The sequence below is a fragment of the Zosterops lateralis genome (assembly GCF_965231275.1).
Source record: "Zosterops lateralis genome assembly, chromosome: 33".
Lineage (NCBI taxonomy): Eukaryota > Metazoa > Chordata > Aves > Passeriformes > Zosteropidae > Zosterops > Zosterops lateralis.
In genome coordinates, this window is record NC_139793.1 from 3,006,321 (window position 1) to 3,033,689 (window position 27,369).

Below are 27,369 nucleotides of genomic sequence, written 5' to 3' on the forward strand. Positions count from 1 at the left end.
CAGGGTCACTTGCCACCTCAGTCACACACCGGCCGTGACTCAGACACGCCCCTTTTTGCCAAGGTCTATGTTTATTGGGCGGGACCCTGGCCCCGCCCCCCTGGCCCCGCCCCCACCCAGGGGGCGGGGCCGACACAACAACGACTATGGGGAGGGGGCGGGGCGTGACGGAAGGGGCGTGGCCTGTGCGGAGGGCGGGGCGGGGCGGAGGGCGCCCCCTAGCGGATGGTGTAGCGCACGTAGGGCACCTCGATGTCGGCGTCGCTGTCGTCGTTACAGCACAGCTCGAACACCAGCGCCTTGACGTGGCGGCCCAGCTTCTTCTTGGACACCCGCGTGACGATCTCCGTCATCCTGCGGGGACAGGGGACACGTCAGGGACACGGCAGGGACATGGCAGGGACATAGCAGGATGTGGGGTAGGGTCACTGTCATCCTGCGGGGACAGGGGACACGGGGGGACACATCAGGGATACAGGGTACAGGCACCGTCATCATCTGGGGACAGGGGACATGGCAGGGACATGGGGTATGGTCACTGTCATCATCCAGGGACAGGGGACACAGGGGGACATGGGGGACAGTCTGTGTCATCCTGTGGGGACGAGGGACCCGGGGACACGGGGTACAGTGGCACAGTCTGTGTCATCTTGGGCAGTGAGGGACATGGCAGGGCCATGTGGCACAGGTCATCCTCTGGGGACAGGAGGGGACACAGCCACCCCTCCCTGGGACATGTCCCCTCACCACAGGACACGTCCCTGCCATGGGCTGTGCCCTTCCCCCAACCCTCCTGTCCCACCCCCTGCCCTGGACCCCACCGGTGTGCCCCATGTTCCCCCAGTGTCCCCCCAATGTCCCCCCGTGTCCCCGGGGTGTCCCCAGCCCTACGGTTGGTCGTGACGCTCGCGCAGTTTTGCCGCCGGCATGAAGAAGGAGTAGAGCATGGACACGCCCTGGGACAGCATCGTGATCTCCAGCCGGTGCTCCTTCTGTGGGGACAGGGGACACAGGGGTCAGTGGGAGTTGGGGACATTGGCCACCACAGGGCACTCATGGGAACCTCATGGCCTTGGGGGCATCGGCCACCACAGGAACCCAATGGCCTTGGGGACATTGGTCACCACAGGGGCTTGACCTTTCCTCCTCTCCCAGCGCTCCTCTCTTGGTCAGGGTCCTTCAGTTGTCCCCCAACCTCTCCCAGGCCCCTCCCAGTCCCCCCCAGTCCCCCCCAGTCCCCTCTAGTACCTTGAAGTAGGCGAGGAACTGGCGCAGGGTCATCTCCTGCCCGTCGGGCTGCAGCCCCTGCACCTCGAACCGGTCCCAGAGCGTCCACTCCACCTCATAGTACTGGGGACAGGGCAGGGGATGGTCACGGCCACCACGGGGACCCCAAACCCCTCTGGGGGCCCCAAATCCCTCTGAGGGCCCCAAACCCCTCTGGGGACCCCAAATCCCTCTGGGGACCCCAAATCCCTCTGAGGGCCCCAAATCCCTCTGGGGACCCCAAACCCCTCTGGGGGCCCCAAACCCCCTCTGGGGGCAAACCCGGCCCCACAGTGACCCCAAACCCCCTCTGGGGGCCAAACCTGGTACCACAGTGACTCCAAACCCCTCTGGGGGCCCCAAACCCCCTCTGGGGGCAAACCTGGTACCACAGTGACTCCAAATCCCTCTGGGGGCCCTGCCTGGCCCCACTGCAGCCCCAAATCCCTTCTGGGGGCTAAACCTGGTCCCACAGTGACCCTAAATCCCCTCTGAGAGCCAAACCTGGCCCCACAGTGACCCCAAACCCCCTCTGGGGACCATTCCCAGCCCCACAGTGACCCCAAACCCTCTCTCCAGCCCCACAGTGACCCCAAACCCTCTCTCCAGCCCCACAGTGACCCCAAACCCTCTCCCCAGCCTCAGTGACCCCAATCCCCCAGACCTTGTTGCGGGGGCAGGCCAGGGGCTCGGAGAAGCCCACGAAGGGCAGGGCCAGGTTGAGGAAGGCGTTTTTGTAGGAGCTCAGCCGGCGGTGCCCCTGCACCAGCTTGAAGAGCTCGAGGCAGGCCAGGCCCACCACGGCCGCCGTGGTGGTGGCGATGGCCGGGATGATCTTCCCCGCGATAAGTTTGCTCTGCGGAGGAGGAAATAAAAAATAAAGAGGGGTTTTTAGGGTTTTTTGGGGTTTTGGGGGAGGGTGGTTCCCATAAAAAACAGGGTGAGGGTGTTGGAGTAACTCCCATAGGGGTCCATGGTGGTGTGGGATGGGTGTGAGCCCCACAGAGCACGGGGTAATAATGCTGGGGTGGAGCACGGAACACACACAGCACCCCATAGAAACCCCATAAAAACCCCATAGCATCCCATAATAACCCCTGGAAGGCCCCACAGAACCCACAGCACCCTATAAAAACCCCATAAAAACCCCTGGAATACTCCATAGAACCCATAGCACCCCATAGCACCCCATAAAAACCCCTGTCACACCTCACAACACCCTCCAGCACCCATAACACCCCATAGCTCCCCATAATAACCCCATAGCACCATAATAAAATAAAAACCTCATAAAAGCCCCATAGCACCCCATAATAACCCTTGTGACATCCCCCCAAAACCTCTAACACCCCCTAAAAACCCCACAGTGCCCCTGAGACCCCATAACAACCCCATAGGACCCCCCAGCCCCTCACCCAGTGTGGCACTGGCAGCCCCCCAAGTGCTCCCAGTCCCCCCCAGTTCCCCCCAATCCCCTCCCAGTCCCCCCACCTTGTGTCTGTCGGCCGGGGGGATGTCGTAGTTCTCCGCCCGCAGGTTGGAGGCGGCCACGATGAAATCCATGTGGAAATTGGTGTCATCGTCCTGGGGACACACGGGGTGGGTGGGGGGCACACAGGGGTGTTGGGGGGCACCCAGCGATGTTTGGGGAACTCAGGGGTGTTTTAGGGGCACCCAGGGGTGTTTGGGGGCACCCAGTGGGGGTTTAGGGGGCACCCAGGGATTTTTGGGGGGGAACCCAGGGAGGGTTTGGGGGCACCCAGCAGTGGTTGGAGGGGCACCCAAGGGGAGCTGGGGGGCACCCAGGGGGTTTAAGAGGGCATTTGGGGGTGGTCGGGGCACCCCCAGGGGTGTTTGGGGCACCCAGGGGTGTTTGGAGCACCCAGGGGGAGTTTGGGGGACACCAAGGTGTGTTTGGGGGCACCCAGGGGTGTTGAGGGGCACCCAGGGGTGTTGAGGGGCACCCAGGGGGGTTGTGGGGAACTCAGGGGGTGTTTAGGGGGCACCCAGGGGTGTTGAGGGGCACCCAGGGGTGTTTAGGGGGCACCCAGGGGTGCTGGGGGGCAGCCCCACCTTCTCAAAGTCGATGGGGAACATTCTGAACCCCGGGAGCTCCTCGGGGCTGGGCAGAGACGCCTTCAGCTCCTCCAGGCGCCCGTCGTCTGCAGGAGGGGCACCCGTGGGACCCCCGCACCCCTGAGACCCCCCCCCAGCACCCCTGGGACCTCCCCAGCACCTGTGGGACCCCCCCAGCCCCTCACCCAAAGTGACACTGCCAAGCCCCCAGTGCTCCCAGTGCTCCCAGTTCATACCCAGTGTGGGGCTGGCAGTCCCCCAGTGCTCCCAGTACCCTCAACCCCTCACTCAGGGTGACATTGCCGTCCCTGCAGTGCCCCCCAGTGCTCCCAGTGCCCCCCAGTGCTCCCAGTGCCCCCAGTGCTCTCAGTGACCCCCAGCTCCTCTCCCAGTGCCCCCAGCTGCTCTCCCAGTGCCCCCAGTGTTCCCAGTCCCTCTCCCAGTGCTCCCAGTCCCCCCATTCCCCCAGCCCTACCCAGGGCAGCACTGGTGCTCTGCAGCCCCTCTCCCAGTGCCCCCAGCCCCTCTCCCAGTGCCCCCAGCCCCTCTCCCAGTCCCCCCAGTTCCCCCCCATTCCCCCATCCCATACCCAGAGCAGCGCTGGCGCTCTGCAGCTCCTGGTCCAGTGTCCCAGAGTGTTCCCAGTCCCCCCAGTCCCCCCAGTGTCCCCAGTCCGTACCCAGGGCAGCACTGGCGCTCTGCAGCTCCTGGTCGGAGACGTGGATGCGCACCCCGGCCTTGGGGGCGAACGGGGGGACGCGCACGTGGCGCAGCAGCTCCGCCACGGCCGCGCGGTCCCGCGAGCCCGCGATGCCGTAACTCTGCGCAAACAGGTTGGCCGCCGCCACCACGTAGTCCAGGTGCAGGGGCTGGGGGGACAGCAGGGACAGGAGGGGTCAGGGGCACCCCTAGGACACCCACAGGGCAGGGTGGCACTCATGGGACACCCACAGGGCACCAAGAGGGGACAGGTGACACCCCGAGGGGAAAGGTGACACCTCAAGGGACAGGTGACACCGTAACTCTGCACAAACAGGTTCACTGATGCCACCACGTAGTCCAGGTGCAGGGGCTGGGGGGACAGGAGGGACAGGGGGGGTCAGGGGCACCCATGGGACACCCACAGGGCAAGGATGGCACCCAGAGGGGACAGGTGACACCCAGAGGGGCACAGGTGACACCCAGAGGGGCACAGGTGACAGGTAAAGGTGTCAGTGTGACACTGAACGAGGCGAAGGTGGCACTGCAGGGTGACAGGTGACACCCAAAGGTGACAGTGAGGCACTCAGAGGGGATGGAGCGGCACTCACGGGGCACAGGTGACAGGTAAAGGTGACATCTACGGGGCAGGTGACAGGTAAAGGTGGTACCCAAAGGGACACAAGTGACACAGCCCCACCCCCCCTGGTGACACAGGTGACACACGCAGGTGACACAATGACACAGGTGACACACACAGGTGATACACACAGGTGATACACACAGGTGACACAAGTGACACAGGTGACACACATATAACACAGCTGACACACACAGAGGTGACACAGGTGACACACACAGGTGACACACACAGGTGACACAAGTGACACAGGTGAGCCACACAGGTGACACACACAGGTGACACACAGGTGACACACATAGGTCACACAATGACACGGGTGACACACACAGGTGACCCACACAGATGACACACACAGAGGTGACACAGGTGACACACACAGGTGACAGAGTGACGGGTGACACACAGGTGACACACAGACGTGATACACACAGGTGACACAGGTGCCCCAAGTGACACAGGTGACACACACAGGTGACACAATGACACAGGTGACACAATGACACGGGTGACACACAGATGACACGGGTAACACAGGTGACACACAGAGGTGACATACAGATGACGCAGGTAACACAGGTGACACACAGAGGTGACACACAGAGGTGACACAATGACACGGGTGACACACAGATGACACGGGTAACACAGGTGACACACAGAGGTGACACACAGAGGTGACACACACACAGGTGACACAATGACACGGGTGACACACAGATGACACACACAGGTCACACAGGTGACAGAGGTGCCCCAGGTGACCCCCCCAGGTGACACTCACGTTATCAGGGTCGAACACCAGCGGGTGGGGGCAGCGCTTGGGCCCTGACCAGAACAACGTCCCCGAGTTCGTTTTCTGGGGGAACAACCAGCAGCGTTAACGAGCAATTAACGACATCAACGAGCTCATTAATTGGAGTTAACGAGCTCATTAACCGGGCTAACAACATCATTAATTAGGGTAACGAGGTAAATGAGGGCTGCTTGTCCTGGTGGGTGTTGGAGTAAACGAGTTAATTGGGATAAACCAAATAATTGAGGTAATAAATGAGGTAACTGATTGTGGTAAATGGGGTGACTAATGAGATAATCCAGGTTAATCGAGGCTGACACTGTAATTAATTAGGTTAATGAGCTAATTAAGCAGTGCCCACCTGTCCCAGGGGGAAGTTGTGCAGCAGCTGGCGGATGTTGGGGTAAACAGGGTTGGGGTAAAGGTAGTAATGGGGGTAAATTAACTATATTGGGATTAATGGGGTAACTCATCACTGCTAACACTGTAATTAATTAGATAAAGAAGTTAATTAACTTGCCCCCATCTGTCCCGGGGGGAAGCTGTGCAGCAGCTGGTGGATATTGGGGTAACTGAGGTTGGGGTAATGGGGGTCAATGAGCTATATTGGAGTTAATGCAGTAACTAACTGGTGCTAACGCCATAATTAATTAGACTAATGAGTTAATTAACTTGCCCCCACCTGTCCCGGGGGGAAGCTGTGCAGCAGCTGGTGGATATTGGGGTAACTGAGGTTGGGGTAATGGGGGTAAATGAGCTATACTGGGGTTAACGCGGTAACTAACTGATGCTAATACTGTAACTAATTAATTAAAGCAGTTAATTAGTGTGCCCCCACCTGTCCCGGGGGGAAGTTGTGCAGCAGCTGGCGGATGTTGTTGCTGTACTGGCGGTGCCAGTGGCGGCAGGCCCAGGCCACGCAGTCGGGCCAGGCGCGGGGCCGGTCGCTGACCAGGCTGCGCTGCACGGCCTCCAGCACCTCCAGCGGCTGCGTCCCCGCCAGGCGCAGCGTCCGCTCCAGGAACTTGGGGTCCCTGGGGGGGAGAAGGGGTGCAGAGGGGTTAGAGGGGTCCCAAAAACACCAAGGGTCTGCTCCAGGAACGTGGGGTCCCTGGGGGGAAAATGGGGAAAAACGGGGGTTAGGGGGGTCATAAGGATACAGGGATCTGCTCCAGGAACTTGGGGTCCCTGGGGGGAAACGGGGGTTAGAGGGGGTCCCAAACAGGCCAAAGATCTGCTCCAGGAACTTGGGGTCTCCAGGGAAAAGGAGGGGCAGGGGCTGAGGGGGGCCCCAAAAAGCCGAAAGGTCTCCTCCAGGAACTTGGGGTGCCCGGGGGACTCCTGTGGGATCTGGGGGGATCTGTTGGGATTTGGGGGGTATCTGTGGGGATTTGAGGGGGGATCTGGGGGGATTTGGCAGGATCTGGGGGGACTGGGGGTGATCTGTGGGGATTTGGGGGGGATCTGTGGGGATTTGGGGAGGGGCTCTGTGGGGATTTGGGGGGGGCTCTGTGGGGATTTGTTGGATTTGGGGGGGCTCTGTGGGGGTTTGGGGGGCCCACACTCACATCAGGTACTGGTTCACGTTCTCGGCCGGCTGCTTGAAGAGCCCCTCGAACTCGTCACGGGCCCACTGCGCACGAGGGGGGGTCACTGGGGGGTCCTGACACCAGGGGCACCCCAAAAACAGGGCCAGGAACCCCCAAAACAGGGACTGCAGTGCCCAGGACCCCCCAAACCATAACCCAGGACCCCCCAAAACGGGGACTGCAGTTTCCAGGACCCCCAAACCAGAACCTACGACCCCCAAAAATGGGAACAACAGTGTCCAGGACCCCCCCAAACAGAACCCAGGACCCCCCAAATCAGAGAACCTGCTGTCCATGACCCCCCAGTCAACATCTCCAGTGTCCAAGCCCCCCCAAACCACAATCCCAGATCCAGGACCCCCCAAAAACCAGGGAAACCTGTGGCTGGAATCCCCCAAAACAGGAACCCCAGTGTCCAGGACCCCCCAAAACCAGAAACCAGTGTCCAGAACTCCCCAACCAGGGAACCTGATGTCCAGGACCCCCCAAACCACACCACCAGTGTCCAGGACCCCCCAAACCAGGAAACCTGGAGTCTGGGATCCCCCAAAATGAGACCTCAGTGTCCAGGACACCCCCTAAAGCACAACCCCAGATCCAGGACACCCCAAAACCAGAGAAACTGGAGTCTGGGATCCCCCAAAATGAGACCCCAGTGTCCAGAACCCCAAAAACCAAGGAACTTGATGTCCAGGACTCCCCAAACGAGAACCCCAGATCCAGGACACCCCAAAATCAAGGAACCTATGGTCTGGGATCCCCCAAAACAGGACCCCAGTGTTCTCCAGACCCCTCAAACACCACCCAACCATCTGTAACCCCCCAAAAAAATCCACCTGGGCACCTCCAAGCCCCACCAGGTGCCCCGAAGCCACACCTGGGCACACCTGGGCACACCTGGACGCACCTGCAGCGTGTGCTCGATGGCGTTGGGGAAGTTCTTGAGGGTGCAGATGGGAATGGCCTTCTCAGGGGGGTCCTGGCTGGAGCTGTAGGACTCGCTGAGGAAGGGGATCACAACCTGCACGTTGCCCTTGGTGCCCAACGTGCCCGACTCCAGCAGCGGCTTCCGGTAATAGACACAGCGCCGGTCCATGTACAGCCCTGCCAGGAAGTGTGGGGGGAGTCAGGGGACTGTGGGGCACCCCAAAGGGCTGTGGGGAACCCCAAAGGGCTGTGGGGAACCTCTAAATATAGGATATGACCAGGGGATATGGGGGACCCTACAGTAAACACAGCGCCAATCCATGTACAGCCCTGCCCAGGGTGTGGGGGCAAGTTATGGGGCAGGCCAGGGGCTGTGGGGAACCCAAAAGGGCTCTGGGGCACCCCAAAGGGTTGTAGGGAACCCCTAAATATAGGACATGACCAGGGGATACAGGGGACCCTACAGTAAATAAAAGTTCTGGGCTATGTACAGTCCTGCCTGGGGTGTGGGGAGCAAGTTATGGGGCAGGCCAGGGGTTGTGGGGCACCCTTGGCAGGCTGTGGGGCACCTCAAATACAGAGCACCTTCTGATATGGGGCACCCCCAGGGGCTGTGGGGCACCTGCAGATATGGGGCACAAGCAGGAGCAATGGGACAGCCCCCACAGGTCCCTATAGGCCCTCAAGAGTCCCCAGAGCCCCCCCGAGTGTCCCCACAGCCCGCCAAGGGTCCCCAAAGCCCGCCAAGAGTCCCCAAAGCCCACCCCAGGGTGCCCACAGCCCCCAAGGGTCCCCATAGCCCACCAAGGTCCCCCCAGCACCCCCAAGTCTCTGTGACTCCCCAGCACCTCAAGGTCCCCCCAGCACTCCCCAAGTCTCTGTGCCTGCCAGCCCCACAAGGGTCCCTATAGACCCCCAAGTGTCCCCATACCCCCTAAGGTCCCCCAGCAGCCCCCAGGTCCTTGTGCTCCCTGGCCCCCCAAGGGTCCCCCTATGTCCCTGTGCCCCCCAACCCCTCAAGTGTCCCCTCAGCACCTACGAGGTCCCTGTGAGCCCCCAGCCCCCCAAGGGTCCCCATAGTCCCTAAGTGTCCCCCCAGCCCCCCGAGGTCCCCATGCCCCCCGCGCTCACGGGCGTCCACGTTGTCCAGCGCGTTGGCCACGCCGTCCAGCCCCTCGAAGAAGTCGTCGTCGTAGACGCGCTCGGTGTCGGGCCCCACGCGGTCAGTGCGGCTGCTGACCCGCAGCGCCGGGTTCATCTCCCGCGCCGCCGCCGCCGCCCGCTCCGACTTCAGCTTCTGTGGGATGGGAATGGCCAGGGGGTGAGACACGCCCCTGGGACACGCCCCCCGGGACACGCCCCCCGGGACACACCCCTTTGGACACGCCCCCTTGGGACACGCCCCCTGGGACATGCCCCTTGGGATACACCCCTGGGACACACCCCTTGGACACGCCCCTGGGACACACCCCTTTGGACACACCCCCCTGGGACACGCCCCTTGGGATACACCCCCTGGGACACGCCCCTTGGACACGCCCTTTCCTCATTCGATGACACAACCCAGAAACTCAATCGGTGACATCGGCCAAGAAACTCAACCGTTGGTGTTGAGCATGAGACTCAGCCATTGACAACCCAAGAAATTCAACCGCTGCTGTTGGCCAAGAAACCCAACGGATAATGTTGAGCACAAAACTCAATCGGTGACATCGGCCAAGAAACTCAATTGTTGGTGTTGGTCATAAAACTCAACCAGTGACGTTGGCCACAAAATTCAACCGCTGGTTTAGAGTGTGAGACTCAACCGTTGACAACCCAAGAAACTCAACTGTTGGTGTTGGCCAAGAAACTCAACCCATAATGCTGAGCACAAAACTCAATCATTGGTGTTGGCCAAGAAACTCAACCGCTGGTGTTGCATGAGACTCAACCTTTGACAACTCAAGAAACTCAATCGTTGATGTTGGCCAACAAACTCAACCGATAACGTTGAGCACAAAACTCAAACATTGGTATTGACCAAGAAACTCAACCGTTGGTGTTGGCCAAGAAACTCAACTGTTAATGTTGAACACAAAACTCAATTGTTGATGTTGGCCAAGAAACTCAACCGAAACTCAACCATTGATGCTGGCAAAAAAACTCAACTCAAAGTTCACATTGAGCACCAAACTTGATTGTTGATGTCGGCCAAAAAACTCGATCATTGACGTTTCAACTCAAGAAACTCTAATGAGCACAAAACTCAACTGGTAACATTGGCCAAGGAACTCAATTGTTGATGGTGACCAAGAACCTCTAATGGTGATCTTGGCAAAGAAACTCAACTGTTGGTGTTGAGTACAAAACTCAGTCCTCGAGATTAACCAGGAAAATCAATCCTTCACATTGGCCAAGAAACGCAACCACTGACATTGGCCAAGAAATTCAACTGTCGATGTTGGCCAAGAAACTCAACTGTCGACGTTGGCAAGTAACTCAACTGTTGATGATGAGCACCGAACTCAACCAATGACACTGACCAAGAAACTCAACTATTGACACTGAGCACAAAACTCAACTGTTGACCTTGGCCACCTCAATGGCACATCCTAAAGACGGCTGCCCACCCACCCCCCGCTGCCTCTGCCCCTCGAGAACCCCCCAAACTCTGCCCCTCATTGCCCCCCCAGCTCCTCCCGCCCCGCCCACCTCCACCTTGGCTCGGCCAACCCAATGTTGGCCAACCCTCGTTGACTCACCGTGACGTCCCAGGGCCGGAAGAGGAACTGGCGGTTGAGGTTGGACTTCTCGATGGTGTCCATGTCGGTGACGGTGACGCTGCCCTCGGGGCCGCAGCCCAGCCCCACCATGGCAAAGTTCTTGAGCAGCTCGCAGCCGATGGCCCCCGCTCCCACCTGCCGGGGACACGTGGGGACACATGGGGACGTGTGGGGACATGTGGGGACATGTGGGGACACAGCATATATCAGAGGAGTCAGAGGGGTTGGGGCCACGTGGGGACGGAAATGGGGACATGTGGGGACACAGCATGAGGTGGCCCAGAGGGGTTGGGGACACACAGCGGTAAAGGGGTGGGGGCGAGGGGACACTTTGGGACATTCAGAGAACACTTGAACAGAACTGGGGACACAAGTGACATTGAGGACACGGAGATGACACAAGGAACAATCGGGAAACTTGCGAGGACACCAGGGGACACCTAAGGGACACATGGGGACACTTAGGGTGGCCCAGGAGGGCTGGGGACACACGGGTGAGAGAGGTGACACTTGGTAAATCCTTGAAGGGAAACTTGGTGACATTTGAGGGACAGGTGACAACACAAGAGACTCGTGGACGATGGAGGACACGGGTGAGGACACTGGGGACATTTGGGGACACTGACCACAAAGTACTTCTGGGCTCCCAGCTTGGCCTGCAGGTCGGCCCCGAACACGGCGATCTGCCCGTCGTAGCGGCTGTTGCGCTGGGGGCGAGGTGACACCGGCGTCACCCACCTGTGTCACCTGCCAGGGGACACCCCCGGGGCTGCAGGGCCACCACGGGGACCCAGGGGTGACAGCAGCTGGGGCTGAGCGCCCTCAGCACCCACGGGTGCTTGGTGGCCACTCAGACCCTGTGTGGCACCCTCTGTCCCCAATGGGGTGACCAACAAGTGTCCCCTAACAAATGTCCTACAACCGATGTCCCCACAAGGTGACAGCACCCAGGGGTGGCCCCCAGCCCCTTCGAGTGTCCCACAGCCCCTCAGGAGTGTCCCCAACACCCAGAGGTGTTCCCTAACCCAAGGGGTGTCCCCCAGCTCCCCTAATGTCCCCTCACTGGCCGGCACTGCACCTCGGTAAGGAGCACCTACCCACATGTCCCCTCAGGTGTCCCCCAGCCCCCAGGGGTGTCCCCCAGCCCCCAGGGATGTCCTCAAACCCCCAGGGGTGTCCCCAGGTGTCCCCAGAGTCCCCAGGTGTCCCCCCCAGGTGTCCCAGTGTCCCCTTCCTGGCCGGCACTACTCCTCGGTGAGCAGCGTGTCGCGGTTCTGCTCAAGTGTCCCCCAGCCCCCAGGGATGTCCCCCAGCCCCCAGGGGTGTCTCCAGGTAACCCCCAGTCCCCAGAGATGTCCCCAGTTCCCCCAGGATGTCCCCAGGTGTCCCGGTGTCCCCTCACCGGCCGGCACTGTTCCTCGGTGAGCAGCGTGTCGCGGTTCTCCTCGGGCAGACACTCGAGCGCGTCAAAGTAAAGCCACTGCGTGATGGGAGTGAACTTCCCCGACACCGCCTGAGGGACAGGGAACCCCAGGGGACACGTCAGGGACAGGGACAGTCTAGGAACATGTCAGGGACAGGGAAATCCCGGGGATGTGTCAGGGATAGGGAACAGCAGGAATGTCAGGGACAGGGACAGCCCACAGGATGTACGTGTCAGAGACAGGGACAGCTCAGAGACATGTCAGGGACAGGGACAGGGACATCCCAGGGATGTGTCAGGGACAGGGACAACCTGAAGGCACATCAAGGACAAGATGTGGGGGACACACTCGGGACAGGACACTGGGGGACATGTCAGGGACAGGGCTGGGATCCTAGGGGACACGCCAGGGACAGGGACAGGGCACTGGGGGACATATCAGGGACATGGCAAGGACAAGGCAGACACCCCAGGGTGACACATCAGGGACAGGAGCAGGGTGACATGTCACAGACATCCCAGGGGGACATCAGGGACAGGATCTTGGTGGACACATCAGGGACAATGACCCAGAAATGTATAAGGGACAGGGACATGAGGACACATCAGGGACCGGGGGACACACCAGGGACAGGCCAAGGACAGGGCAGCCACCCCAGGGTGACACGTCAGGGACAGGGACAGAGACACACACCAGGGACAGGCCAAGGACAAGGCAGTGACCTCAGGGAGGAACCCCAGCAAACCCCTCAGTGACACAGCAGTGACCTCAGGGGACATCAGGGGACACCAGGGGACACAGACACCCAGCCTGGTCCCCCAGGCAGGGCCACAAAGAAACTCCAGCTGTGACAGGTGGTGACACACGGGGACAGCAGCCCCGGGTGGCCCTGGGGACACGGGGACACGGTACCTTCATGACCTCCTGCGCGGCCAGGCCGCCGATGAAGGCGTTGACCGGGGCCAGGTCACCCGTGGCCTGGAAGGCCAATTCCCGCACCAGCTCCTCGTCCAGCTCGGCCCCTCCGGCCACCTCCTTGGTCAGGGCCACCACCTCGGCCGCGTCACCCTGCGGGGACAAGGACAGGGGACATCGTGGGGACGTTATGGTGGGGTCACAAGCAGCGGCACAGAAGGGGTTGGTGGCATCTATGGGGACACGGTGTCACCAAAGGCCACGCCAGGGTTTGTGACACCCCCAAATGATGTCACTGGTGTCCCCAAGAGATGGTAGGATTGTGGTGGGGGGTCCTGATGGGGCAGGACCTGGGCGGCTCCGTGTCCCCAATGTCCCTTCAAGCCCCAGCCACCCCAACCCCTCTGATGTCCCCAAATTCCGGTGGGGCCCTGGTGACCTCCATGTCTTCAACATCCTCAATGTGCCCAGTGCCACCAGCTGGTGACAGGGCCCCAGGGACACTGCATTGGGGCAGGTCATGGTGACCTCCATGTCCCCAACACCCTCAATGTCCCCAGTGTCACCAGCTGGTGACAGGGCCCTGGGGACAGTCATGACAGGGCAGATCACAGTGGCCTCTAGCAGCCCCGCCATTCCCACACCCTGCTGTCCCCCCACTGTCCCTCCGGCGTCCCCCTGGTGTCCCCACTGTCCCTGCTGTCCCCTCGCTATCCCCTCAATGTCCCCGCTGCCCCCTCAGTGTCCCCGCTGTCCTCTCAGTGTCCCTGCTGTACTCCTGGTGTCCCCGCTGTCTCCTGGTGTTGGCGTCCCCACTCTCCCCCTGCTGTCCCTCCACTGTCCCCACTGTCCCCCTGGTGTCCCGAGTGTCCTCGCTGTCCCACCAGTGTCCCCACTGTCCCCAGTGTTCCCCCTGTGTCCCCGCTGTCCCCTCAGTGTCCCTGCTGTACCCCTGGTGCCCGTGCTATCTCCTCGGTGTCCTTGCTGTCTCCTTGGTGTCCCCTCCATGTCTCCACTGTCCCCCCAGTGTCCCCACTCTCCCCACTGTCCTTGCTGTCCCTCCAACGTCCCCACTGTCCCCCAGGTGTCCCCCCAGTGTCCTCACTGTCCATGGTGTCCCCGCTGTCCCATCGATGTTGGTGTTCCCGCTGTCCCTCCAACGTCCCCACTGTCCCCCAGGTGTCCCCCCAGTGTCCTCACTGTCCACAGTGTCCTCACTGTCCATGGTGTCCCCGCTGTCCCATCGATGTTGGTGTTCCCGCTGTCCCCTCAATGTCCCCAGTGTCCCCGGTGTCCCCCGGGTGTCCCCACCTGGTGGCGGGGCCGCGGGGCGCGGCCGTGCTGCCGCAGGAAGCGGTGCAGGCCCTGCCAGGCCCAGTGCAGCATCGAGGGCCTCTCGGCCTTCCCGAAATCCGTCAGCATCATCTCGGGCTCAGCCAGCGCCTCCCGCAACCGTTTCTGGATGGGAGACAGAGGCGTGGACCAGTGTACACCAGTATAACCCAGTATAACTCAGTATAACCCAATATAGCCCAGCACAACCCGGTATAAACCAGTGCAGCCCAATATAAACCAGTATAATTTAACATAACCCAATATGAACCAGCATAGCTCAATATAATCCAATATAAACCAGCACAACCCCATATAAACCAGTACAGCTCAATATAGTCCAATATAAACCAGCACAACCCCATATAAACCAGCACAGGTCAGTATAAACCAGCATAACCCAGCATAAACCAGTGCAGCCCAATATAAACTAGTATAATTTAGCACAACCCAATATAAACCAGTAAACCTCAGTATAAACCAGCATCACTCCCTATAAACCAGTATAATTTCACATAACCCAGTATGAACCAGTATAGGTCAGTGTAACTCAGTAAAAACCCACATAACCCAATATAAACCAGTGTAAACCAGTATAACCCAGTACTGCCCAGTATAACCCCTTGTAACCCACCGTAACTCAGTATAACTGACCAGAACCCAGCATAATCCAGTACAGCCCACTATAAACCAGTATAGCTCAGTCTAACCCACTATAACTCAGTCTAACCCACCATAACCCAGTATAGCCCAGCATAATCCAGTCTAGCCCAGTATAAACCAGCATAACCAGTATAGTCCAGTCTAGCCCAGCATAATCCCATACAACCCAGTATAACCCAACACAACCCAGTATAAACCAATACAGCTCAACACAACCCAGTACAACTCACAATAATCCATTACAACCCAGTATAATCCAGTATAACCCAATACAACCCAAATCAACCCAGTACAACCCACTATAACCCAGTATAATCCAGTACAACCCAGTATAACCCAGTAAAACTCAGTATTAACCAGCATAGATCAGTATAACCCAGTATAGTCCAGCATTAACCAGTAGCCCCACAGTTTCCTCCCAGTTCCCCCCCAATCCCTCCCAGTCCCTCCCAATCCCCTCCCAGTGCCCCTCAATCCCTCCCAGTCCCTCCCAGTCCCCCCAGTCTCCCCCAGTCCCTCCCAATCCCCTCCCAGTCCCCCCCAGTGCCCCCCAGTCCCTCCCTGTGCCCCCAATCCCCTCCCAGTCCCCCCTAATGCCCCCTAGTCCCTCCCAATCCCCTCCCAGTCCCCCCCAGTCCCTCTTAGTGCTCCCCAGTCCCCTCCCACTCCCCTCCCAATGTCCCCCAATCCCCTCCCATTCCCCCCCATTCCCCTCCCAGTGCCCCCCAGTCCCTCCCAGTGCTCCCAGTGCCACTCACAAAGTGGATGTGCTTGGGCATCTTGACCTGGGTGACGATGCCACCCCTCACGTAGTCCCCGTATCCGCTGGTGTCCCCAATGCTGAACGTGTATGGCCCTGGGGACACCGGGGGGTCACTGGGGGGTCACTGGGGGGTCACTGAGGGGTCACCGGGGCACCCCACTAAGGACACGGGGTCTGGGGGGCCCCAAAAAAGGGACCCAGGTGTGTGGGGCACCCCAAAAATGGTCCCAGGGACTACCCCCCGAAGAGCCCCAGGTATGTGGGGCACCCCAAAAAGGGACCCAGGTGTGTGGGAGACCCCAAAACAGGACTCCAGGTGCCTCAGGGACCCCCCAGGACAGCCCCAGGTGAAGGGAGCACCCCAAAAAAGGGACCCAGGTGTTTGGGACACCCTAAAAAAGGCCTCAGACTTCCCCCCAGGACACCCCGAGGTGTTTGGGGCACCCCAAACCCTCCCCAGGTGGGGCTCACCCAGCACCCGGATCTCCACGGGCCCGCAGCGGTTCAGCTCCTCCATCCCCTCCACCTCGGTGAAGGTGACAAAGTCGCCCGTCTCAAAGCCGTGACGCGCCTCGTCCAGGCAGGTCACCTCACCTGGACAGCCCTGGGGACATGGCAGGGGTCAGGGGGGACAGGGACAGCCAGGTCACCTCACCTGGACAGCCCTGAGGACACGGGAGGGGTCAGGGGGGACACAGGGGACAGGGACACCCCTGGGGACACGGGAGGGGTCGAGGGGGACAAGAACGCCCAGGGACCTCCCCTGGACAGCCCTGGGGACATGGGCAGGTGAGGGGGACAGGAGGACACAGGGGATGCTGAGGGGACAGTGACACCCCTGAGGGGACACAGGAGGACAGAGGGAGTGCTGAGGGGAACCAGGACACCCCAACCTCCCCCTGGGCACCCATGTGGGGACACCCCAGAGCTGTCCCCTCCCCTGGGGACACCCCAGAGCTGTCCCCTCCCCCTGGGGACACCCCAGAGCTGTCCCCTCCCCCTGGAGACACCCCAGAGCTGTCCCCTCCCCTGGGGACACCCCAGAGCTGTCCCCCTTCCCTGGGGACACCCCAGAACTGTCCCCTCCCCTGGGGACACCCCAGAGCTGTCCCCTCCCCCTGGGGACACCCCAGAGCTGTCCCCAGCCATACCTTGGTGACCATGGACACCATGGCACTGAGGGGCTGCTCCCCGTTGGGGTCTGTCACCACCATGTCGTCCCCAAAGTCACAGAACAGCTGCCTGTGAGAGGGGGGTCAGCGTGGGGACCCCAAAAGGGATCCTCCCTAAAATCCTCGACCCAAAATACCCACCCCAAAAGGGATCTCCTGAAATCCTACCCCAAAAACCCACCCCAAAATTATCCACCCTAAAATCCCACCTCAAAGGGGATCCCACCCTAAAATCCCACCCCAAAAAAAGGATCACTGCCAAAAATCCCAGCCCCAAAGGGATCCCTGCCCCAAATCCCACCTCTAAAAAGGAATTCCACCCCAAAAGGGATCCCACCCCAAAGGAATCCCTGCCCCAAATCCCACCCCAAAGGGATCCCTGTCCCAAAATCCCACCCCAAAAAAGGATCTCACCCCAAAACAGACCCACCCCAAAGGGGATCCCACCCCAAAGGGGATCCCACCCCAAAGGGATCCCTGTCCCAAACCCCCACCCCAAACCCCCGTTCCCCTCCCCTCACCCGAAGAGGCCGCGGGTATCGGCCACCACCAGTTTGATGCCCTGGCTGTGGCAGAAATCGCCCACCCAGAGCTGCTCCTCCAGAGGGGAGTTGGTCAGGACCACCACCTGTGGGGAGAGGGGGCACCTGGGTACACCTGGGGACAGCTGGGTACACCTGGGGACACACCTGGGATACCTGGGGACACCTGGGGACACACCTGGGGACACACCTGGGCACACCTGGGCATTCATCTGAGCACACCTGGGGATACCTGGGGACACCTGGTTACATCTGGGATACCTGGGGATACCTGGGTACACCTGGGGACACCTGGGGACACACCTGGGCACACCTGGGCATTCATCTGAGCACACCTGGGGATACCTGGGGACACCTGGTTACATCTGGGATACCTGGGGATACCTGGGTACACCTGGGTACACCTGGGGCACACCTGGGATACCTGGGCCCACCTGGGTACACCTGGGGCACACCTGGGGCACACCGGGGCATACCTGGGTACACCTGGGGACAGCTGGGTACACCTGGGGCACACGTAGGCACACCTGGGCACACCTGAGCACCCACCTGGGACTCCTGGGCACTCACCTGGCTACACACCTGGGCACTCTCACCTGGGTCACCCAACCAGGGCACCTTGGCCACACACCCGGGTCACCCCCCCGGCTCACCTGGGCCACACACCTGGGTTACCTTGGACACCTGTCCCCAGATGAACACACCTGTCCCCAGGTGAGCACACCTGTCTCCAGGTTACCTGGAATGCCCCCAGGTGAGCACACCTGTCCCCAGGTAGGTTACCTGGAACGTCCCCAGGAGGACACACCTCTCCCCCAGGACACACCTGTCCCCAGGTAGGTTACCTGGAATGTCCTCAGGAGGGCACACCTGTCCCCAGGTGAGTTACCCGGAATGTCCCCAGCAGCTCCTGGCTCAGGGGCTCCTGTCTCTAACCCTAACCTGTCCTCAGGTGAGCACACCTGTCCCCAGGAGGGCACACCTGTCCCCAGGTGAGTTACCTGGAATGTCCCCAGCAGCTCCTGGCTCAGGGGCTCCTGTCTCTAACCCTAACCTGTCCTCAGGTGAGCACACCTGTCCCCAGGTGAGTTACCTGGAATGTCCCCAGCAGCTCCTGGCTCAGGGGCTCCCGGGTGCTGCTCACGGCCACGTACGAGTTGAGCTCGGCCAAGCGCGGCAGCGTCGCCTCGGCCCGGCTGCGCCCCACGTCCTCCTCCCGCAGGTAAAACTGGGGAAAAGGCAGGATAAGAACCCCAAAAATAACCCAAAACACCCCAAAAATACCCCACGTCCTCCTCCCGCAGGTAGAACTAGGGAAAAGGCAGGATAAGAACCCCAAAAATACCCCAAATAACCCCCAAATAACCCCCAAAACACCCTATGTCCTCCTCCCGCAGGTAGAACTGGGGAAAAATGGGGTCAGGAACCCCAAAACCACCCGAAATAACTCCAAAATAACCCCAAAAATACCCCACGTCCTCCTCCCGCAGGTAGAACTGGGGGAAGAGGGATCAGGAACCCCCAAAAAAACCCAAAAACATCCCAGAACAGCCCAAAATATCCTAAAACATCCCCCACGGCCTCCTCCGACAGGCAAAACTGGGGAAAGAGGGGGTCAAAAAACACCCCAAACAACCCCAAAAAGCCCCAAAAACATCCCAAAATAACCCCAAAAATATCCCACATCCTCCTCCCGCAGGTAGAACTGGGGGAAAGAGGGGTCAGGAACCCCAAAAATACCTAAAATAACCCCCAAAACATCCCCAAAATCCCCATAACACACTCCAAACACCCCTCAAACCCCAAAAACCACCCCCAAAACCACCCAAATCCCCCTTAAGATGCTCCTAAACACCCCCAAAACAACCCCAAAATACCCCAAATAACCCCAAAACACCCCCAAAACCACCCCAAAATACCCCCAACACCAACCCCAAACCCCTCTCAGAATTCCCTTCCCACCCACAAAAAAACTCAGGTATTGAAACAAGACAATTAATGAAGATTTCAGGTAAAAAAAAAAAACCTCCAAACCCTCCAGAAAACCCAAAAAAACCCCAAAGGACTCATGTGGGGGACCAGGTTGGCCCCAAACTCTCCCTTTTCAAACCTCCCTCAGAAATCCCACCCACAGAAAAACTCAAGCACCAAAATAAGGTAATCAAGGAGAATTTTGGGTTAAAAAAAAAACAAAAAAAACCCCCAAAAACCCAGAAAACCCCCCAAAAAAACCCCAAAAGACCCACCTGGGAGACCAGGTCAACCCCAAACACCCCCAAACACTCCCCAAACCCCCCTCAGACCCTCCCTTTCCACCCACAAAAATCCAATCACCGAAAAAACCTAATTAAGACAAATTTGAGTTAAAAAAAACCCCAAAAAATCCCCCAAAAAACCCAAAAAAAAAAACCCCAAAAAATCCCAAAAGACCCAGCTGGGAGACCAGGTCAGCCCCAAACACCCCAAACTCTCCCTTTCCAAACCTCCCTCAGAAATGTCACCCACAAAAAAACTCAAGCACTGAAATAAGGTAAATAAAGAGAATTTGGGATTAAAAAACCCCAAAAAACCCCCCAAAAAAACCCCAAAAAAACAGGTCGGCCCCAAACACCCCCAAACCCCCCCAAACCCCTCACAAAACTCCTTTTCCACCCACTCAAACTACACAATTAAAACAAATTTGGATTAAAACCCCAAAAAAACCCCCATAAAACCCCCAAAAGACCCACCTGGGAGACCAGATCAGCCCCAAACCACCCCCAAACTCTCCCTTTCCAAACGTCCCCCAGAAATCCCACCCACAAATAAACTCAATTACCCAAACAAGATAATTAAAGAGAATTTTGGGTTAAAAAAAACCCAAAACCCCCCAAAAAACCCCCCCAAAAAAAACCCAAAAACCCCAAAAGACTCACCTGGGAGGTCAGCTCAGCCCCAAACCCTCCCTTTCCAAACCTCCCTCAGAAATCCCACCCAGAAACAACTGAAGTACCAAAACAAGGTAAATAAAGAGAATTTTGGGTTAAAAAAATCCCCAAAAAAAACCCCAAAAAAAACCCCAAAAAAACCCCAAAAGACCCACCTGGGACACCAGGCCAGCCCCAAACCTCTCCCATAACCCCCTTTCCACCCACAAAAATTTACTCACCGAAACGACGTAATTAAGAGAAATTCAGACTAAAAAAACCACCAAAAACCCCCATAAAATCCCCCCACAAAAAAAACCCCAAAAGACCCACCTGGGAGGCCAGGTCAGCCCCAAACACCCCCCCAAACCCCTCCCATAACCCCCTTTCCACCCACAAAAATTTACTCACCGAAACAATGTAATTAAGAGAAATTCAGACTAAAAAAATCACCAAAAAAACCCATAAAATCCCCAAAAAAAACCCCAAAAGACCCACCTGGGAGGCCAGGTCAGCCCAGGCCGCGGGGTGAGGGTCGTGCAGGGTGACAGATTTGACCCCTCCCAGCACCAGGTTTTTGGCCACCTCCACGCCCAGGCCCCGCAGCCCCGACACCAGAACGTTGGAGGTTTGCATTCTCTTCATGGCCTCGTGGCCCAGCACGTACCTGGGGGGGAAAAAAATCCCAAAAAATGGGGGAGAAACCCAAAAAAATATCGATGGGAATTTGGGGGGGAAGTATCGAAGGTGTAGGAGCAGCAAAGGTTGAAGGATGCGGAAAATAGTGGGATAAATGTAGTAAAAAAAGTCAAATTTAGGGGAAAATCCCAATCCACAGTATTTCTCCAAATCCATAAAGAACCCAAATCTATGGGGACCCCAAAAATCCCAATGAGATCCCAAAAATCTCAAAGGGAACCCAAAACTCCCAGGGGAAACCCCTCAAGGTTGTAGGAAGACCCCCCAGCTCAAGCTTGTGTCTAAATTCATTTAAAAATTCCAAATTTAGGGGAAAACGACAATTTATGGGATCTCGTCAAACCCATAAAGAACCCAAATTTATGGGGACCCCAAAAAACCTCAATGAGACCCCAAAAAAAATATTGATGGGAATTTGGGGGGAAAGTATCGAAGGTGTAGGAGCAGCAAAGGTTGAAGGATGTGGAAAAACATGGGATAAATGTAGTAAAAATCGCAAATTTATGGGAAAACCCAAGTCCACGGGAGCTCTATGAATCCATAAAAAAGCCAAATTTATGGGGACCCCAAAAACCTCAATGAGATTCCAATTAATTCAATGAAACTCCAAAAAAAAACATTGATGGGAACTCAAAACTCACAGAAAAAACCTTTCAAGAGCATGTATGTGCCAATTAACACCCAAAATTCATTAAAAATCCCAAGTTTATGAGAAAACGACAATTCACAGGATTGCTCTAAACCTGTAAAGAACCCAAATCTATGGGGACCTCAAAAAATCTCAATAAAATCCCAAAAAACTCAATGAGACCCCAAAAAAATATTGATGGGAATTTGGGGGAAAAGCCTCGAGGGTGTAGGAGCAGCATCGGCTCAAGGATGTGGAAAAAAATGGGATAAATTCAGTAAAAATCGCAAATTTAGGGGAAAATTACATTTTATGGGGTTCCTTCAAATCCATAAAGAAGTCAAATTTATGGGGACCCCAAAAACATCAGTGGGACCCCAAAAACATCAATGAGATCCCAAAACTCCAATGAGAACCCCAAAATAAATTTAATGAGAACCCAAAAACTTCAGTGGGAACCCAAAACTCCCACAGGAAATCCCTCAAGGCAACCAACCCCACGGGAGCTCCAAAAATTCAATGGGAACCCCAAAATTCTTTGGGGAACCCCAAATCCATGAGGAACCCCAAACTATGGGGACTCCAAAAACTTCAATGGGAACCCAAAACTCCCAGGGAAAACCCCTCAAGGCTGTAGGAACATCCCCAATTCAAGCTTGTGTCAATTAATACCCAAAATTCATTTCAAAATCCCAAATTTAGGGGAAAAACCAAATCCACGGGAGCTCTACAAACCCATAAAGAACCCAAATCTATGGAGATGCCAAAAAAATCAATGAGATCCCAAATAATTTAATGAGACCCAAAAAAAAAAATCGATGGGGACTTGGGGTAAAAACCTTGAGCGTGTACGAACAGCATCGGTTAAAGGATGGGTAAAATAATGAAATAAATTCACTTAAAATCCCAGATTTATATAGAAAATGACAATTTATGAGATGTCTTCAAATCCATGAAGAACCCAAATTTATGGGAACATCAAAAACTTTAATGAGATCCCAAAAAAAGCTCAATGGGACCCCAAAAAAACATTGATGGGAACTCAGGGGAAAAAGCCTCAAGGGTTTAGGAGCAGCATCAGTCCAAGAATGTGGAAAATAATGGAATAAATTCATTTAAAATCCCAAATTTAGGGAGAAATCTTGATTTATGGGATTCCTTTGAATCTGTAAGGAAGCCAAATTTATGGGGACCCCAAAAAACTTAACGGGGGCCTAAAAACCTTGATAGGAACCCAAAACCCTCAGAGGACCCCAAAACTCCCCTAAATGGGCCCCAAAACCCCTCTGGGGACCCCCAAAACCCCTGTGGAGTCCCCAAACCCCCAAAATGAACCCCAAAACTCCTCTGGGGACTCCAAAACCCCCTCTGGGAACCCCAAAACTCCACCTGGGAACTCCAAACTCCCTCTGGGAACCCCAAAACTCCTCTGGGGACCCCCAAAACCCCTGTGGAGTCCCCAAACCCTCCAAAATGGACCCCAAAACTCCTCTGGGGACCCCAAAACTCCCCCTGGAGACCCCAAAACTCCTCTGAAGACTTCAAAACTCCTCTTGGGAAACCAAACCCCCCATGGGAATCCCAAAACTCCCCAAAATGGACCCAAAACCCCTCTGGGGACTCCAAAACTCCCCTAAATGGACCCCAAAACCTCTCTGGAGACCCCAAAACTCTGCAAAATGGACCCAAAACCCCTCTGGGGACCCCAAAACTCCCCCTGGAGTCCCCAAAACCCCCTCTGGGCACTCTAAAATGGACCCCACAATCCCCTTGGGAACCCCAAACCTCCTCTGGTAACCTCAAAACTCCACCCGGGGACCCCAAAACTCCCCCTGGAGACCCAAAACTCCCTCTAGGGACCCCCAAAACCCTTCTGGGGACCCTAAATCCTCCAAAATGGATCCCAAAACTCCTCTGAAAACCTCAAGTTCTCTAGGGACCCCAAAACCTTCTCTGGGGACCCTCGAACTTCCCCCTGGTGACCCCAAACTCCCCAAAATGGACCCCAAAACCCCTCTGGGAACTCAAAACCCCCCTGGGAACCCCAAACCCCCTCTGAGGACCCCAAAATGGACCCCAAAACCCCTCTGAAGACTTCAAAATCTCTCTGGAGACCCCAAAATCTCTCTGGGGACCCCTAAACTTCTCAAAATGGACCCCAAAACTCCTCTGGGGACCTCAAAACTCCCCCCGGACCCCAAACCCCCCAAAATGGACCCCAAAACCCCTCTGGGGACCCCACAATTCCTGACAGAGACCCCAAAACTCCCCCTGGGGACCTCAAAACTCTCCCTAAGGATCCTAAAATTCCCCCGGGGACCCCAAAAATCTTCCTGGGGTCCCCAAAACCCCTCTGGGGATCCCAAAGCCCCCCTGGAGACCCCAAAACTCCCCTGGGTCACCCCAAACTCCCCCTGGGGCCCCCAAAACCCCTCTGAGGACCCCAAAACCTCCTCTGGGGACTCCAAACCCCCGCCCTGGAGACCCCAAAACCCCTCTGGGGACCCTAAAACTCCTCTGAAGACTTCAAAATTCCTCTAGGGGCTCCAAAACTCCTCTGGAGACCCTAAAACTTCTCAAAATGGACCCCAAAACCCTCCTTGGGGACCCCCAAAACCCCCCTTGGGGAACCCAGAACCCCTCTGAGGGCCTCAAAACCCCTCTGGGGACCCCAAAACTCCTCTTGGGACACCAAACCCTCCCCGGGAACCCCAAAACTCCCCAAAATGGACCTCAAAACATCCTCTGGGAACCCCAAAACCTCCTCTGGGAACCCCAAAACTTCTCAAAATGGACCCCAAAACCACCCTTGAGGACCTCAAAATCCCTCTGGGGACCCCAAACTCCCCCTGGGGACCTCAAAACTCTCCTTGAGGATCCCAAAGCCCCCCCTGGAGTCCCCAAAACCCCTGTGGGGACCCTCAAACTCCCTCCTGGTGACCCCAAACCCCTCCAAATGGACCCCAAAACCCCTCTGGAGACCTTAAAACCCCTCTGGAGACCCCAAAACTCCTCTTGGGATACCAAATCTCCCCCCAGGAACCCCAAAGCTCCCCAAAATGGACCTCAAAACTCCTCTGGAGACCCCAAAACTCTTCCTGGGAACCCCAAAACCCCTCTGGGGACCTCAAAGCCCCCCCTGGGAACCCCAAACTCTTCCTGGGAACCCCAAAACCCCTCTGGGAACCCCCAAACCCCCCAGCCCGTGTCCCCATCACTCACAGCTGGCGGGAGTAGAGCCCCTCATCGATCTCGGCCTCGGCCCCGTTCTTCGCCATTCCCTGGGGACACCAAAGCGACAATGGGGACACCAGGGGACAGCAGTGTCACCACAGGGACACCAAGGGGGCCAATGGGTGCTGAGACACCCCAGGACAGGGAGCAAGACCCCCCCAAGGGGTGGCAGGAGGTGACAGGGGGGGATGGCAGGGCTGGTGTCACTCTGCAGTGACAATGGTTGGGGAGGTGACACCCAGGAGATGACATTGCTCATGGTGGGGGGGACATTGGGGACCCAGGGGACAAATGTCACCCCTAAAACACACTGGTGACACCCAGGAGGTGACATTGCCCATGGTGGAGGAGCAAATGTCACCCTCAGGACAAAGAAGGTGACAATAAATGACCCTGAGCAGAGGGAGGGGACATCAAGGGCCAACCCCCAAGACCCACAGGTGACACCAAGTAACACCCAGGTGACACTGTGGTGACACCATGGCCCCAGCAGCTCCCCAGAGGTGACAGTGACACCGGAGGGTCCCCAGAAGGTGACAGTGACACTGGGGGCACCCCAGGGGTGACAGTGACACCAAGGGCTCGCCAGAAGGTGACAGTGACACCAGGGTGTCACCCAGAGGGTCCCCAGCCCCCCAGAGGTGACAGTGACACCAGGGTGTCACCCAGAGGGTCCCCAGCCCCCCATGGGTGACAATGACACCAGGGTGTCACCCAGAGGGTCCCCAGCCCCCCAGGGGTGACAGTGACACTCACGTTGGCCGGGGTGACACTCGGGGACACGGCGGGGGCAGGGGCGCGGCTGGAGCCCGTCGGTGGCTCTGACCCAGAGACGCGGCGCTTCTTGGACAGCGGGGAGCTGGACATCTGGGGACACAGGGGACACAGGGGACATCAGGGACAGCAGGGAGCTGGACATCTGGAGACAGGGACAGTGGGGACAGCTGGGACAGTTGGGGACAGGGACACTCAGGGACAGGGGATGACACGGGACAGCAAGGGACAGCAGGGAACAGTCAAGGGACATCCACAGACAGCGAGGAGCTGGACAGCTGGGGACAGTGACAGTCAGGGACATCTAGGGACATCTGGGGACACCTGGGGACAGAGACCAGGGTAGGGGACACCTGGGGACAGCGAGGTGCTGGATGGACATCCAGGGACAGCAGAGAACTGGACACTTGGGGACACCCAGGGGACAGCTGGACATTTGGGGATAGAGACAGGAGACAGCCAGGGTGACACGGGGGGACAGCAGGGACACCAGGAGATGCTGGGGACAAGAGGGGACATCTGTGGTGACACGAGGTGACACACAGGGTGGCACTGAGCGGGACACAGCGGCACATCGGGTGATAAGAGGTGACACCAGGGCCAGGGGATGATGCCGGAGGTGGCACCGAGGGACACGCGGTGACACCGGGGATGGAGAGGGTGACACGGAGTGACACCAGGTGACAGTGGGGACACGGAGGGTGACACCAGGTGAGTGAACGGGGTCACGGGCGGGGCCACCAGGTGCCACAGCCCCACCGGGTGTCACCGCCCCGGTGACATCAGGGACGGACAGGGCGACACCGGGGGATGGAGGGGGACAGGGAAGGGGGGACAGCGACACTTGGGGACACTTGGGCGGCACTAAGGGACATCAGACCCCCCCCAGCACCCCCCAGAGCCCGGCACAGCCCCGCCCCCCGCACCGGGAGCGCTCCCGGCACCGAGAGCCCCGCGGGGGTCCCGGGGGTCCCATCCCGGGCCGATCCCGCTCTCGGGGCCTCCTTTGCGGGGGTTCCCCATTAACCGGGGGGGGTCCCAGCCTCGGGGGTCTCTCACTCGGGGGGTTCCCCCTCCCCGGGGGTCCCCAAACGGGGGTCGCGGTCCCGGCCCGGCGCTGCCCGTCCTGAGGGTCCCCGTGTGGGGAGGGGGGGGGTGGTTCCCCCTCACGGTTCCCCTCAGGCCCCGGCGCCGGCTCCCCCCAAACCAAGGCGGGGCCGCACTCGCTCGCCCCGGGGCCGCCTCCCCGCGCCCCTCCAGCCCGGGGCAGCCCCCGAGGAGCCCCGGGCTCGCCGCCGGCCCCGCACCAATGTCGCTGTCCAGGCCCCGCCGCCGGGTCCCGCCCGCTCCGCTCGGCTCCTCCGCGACAAGATGGCGGCCGCGGCCGCTGCCACCCGCCGCCCCCTCCCTGCGCGCGCCGGGCCGCGCCCCCCGCGCTCTCCCATTGATCGGCACCGCCCGGTGCCGAGCTCCCATTGGCTGTCGCCTCCCGCCACCGCCCGCCCCCTCCCTCCCCGCCTCACCCGACGCGAGGATTGGGCGGGCGCGCCCCGGGTGGC

The 27,369-nt window shown here is 58.3% G+C and overlaps 1 protein-coding gene across 1 annotated transcript; it reads right to left on the minus strand.

The window, feature by feature from the left end:
* Nucleotides 1–75: 75 nt before the first annotated feature.
* UBA1 (ubiquitin like modifier activating enzyme 1) lies at nucleotides 76–27,205 on the minus strand. Its single transcript, XM_083881456.1, has 26 exons — nucleotides 27,118–27,205; nucleotides 25,793–25,903; nucleotides 25,025–25,083; nucleotides 20,974–21,142; nucleotides 18,663–18,797; nucleotides 17,549–17,655; nucleotides 17,007–17,097; nucleotides 16,327–16,459; nucleotides 15,851–15,948; nucleotides 14,409–14,555; nucleotides 13,095–13,250; nucleotides 12,161–12,271; nucleotides 11,385–11,465; nucleotides 10,738–10,893; nucleotides 9,125–9,290; nucleotides 7,974–8,170; nucleotides 7,046–7,110; nucleotides 6,316–6,511; nucleotides 5,466–5,540; nucleotides 4,022–4,211; nucleotides 3,340–3,428; nucleotides 2,758–2,850; nucleotides 1,931–2,122; nucleotides 1,249–1,350; nucleotides 892–992; nucleotides 76–354 (listed from the first exon to the last, which is right to left on the minus strand). The coding sequence occupies exons 2-26, from the start codon at nucleotides 25,901–25,903 to the stop codon at nucleotides 219–221; spliced, it is 3,156 nt and encodes a 1,051-aa protein (XP_083737582.1). The 5' UTR covers nucleotides 27,118–27,205; the 3' UTR covers nucleotides 76–218.
* Between the last annotated feature and the right edge of the window lie 164 nt (nucleotides 27,206–27,369).

Bases quoted from the DNA above. Each gene is read 5' to 3' on its own strand.
- UBA1 (XM_083881456.1), bottom strand. From the start codon at position 25,903: ATGTCCAGCTCCCCGCTGTCCAAGAAGCGCCGCGTCTCTGGGTCAGAG. The intron at 25,084-25,792 runs GTGAGTGTCACT...TGGTGTCCCCAG, and splicing joins CGAGTGTCACCCCGGCCAAC to GGAATGGCGAAGAACGGGGC. The intron at 2,851-3,339 runs GTGGGGCTGCCC...GTGTGTCCCCAG, and splicing joins TCCCCATCGACTTTGAGAAG to GACGATGACACCAATTTCCA.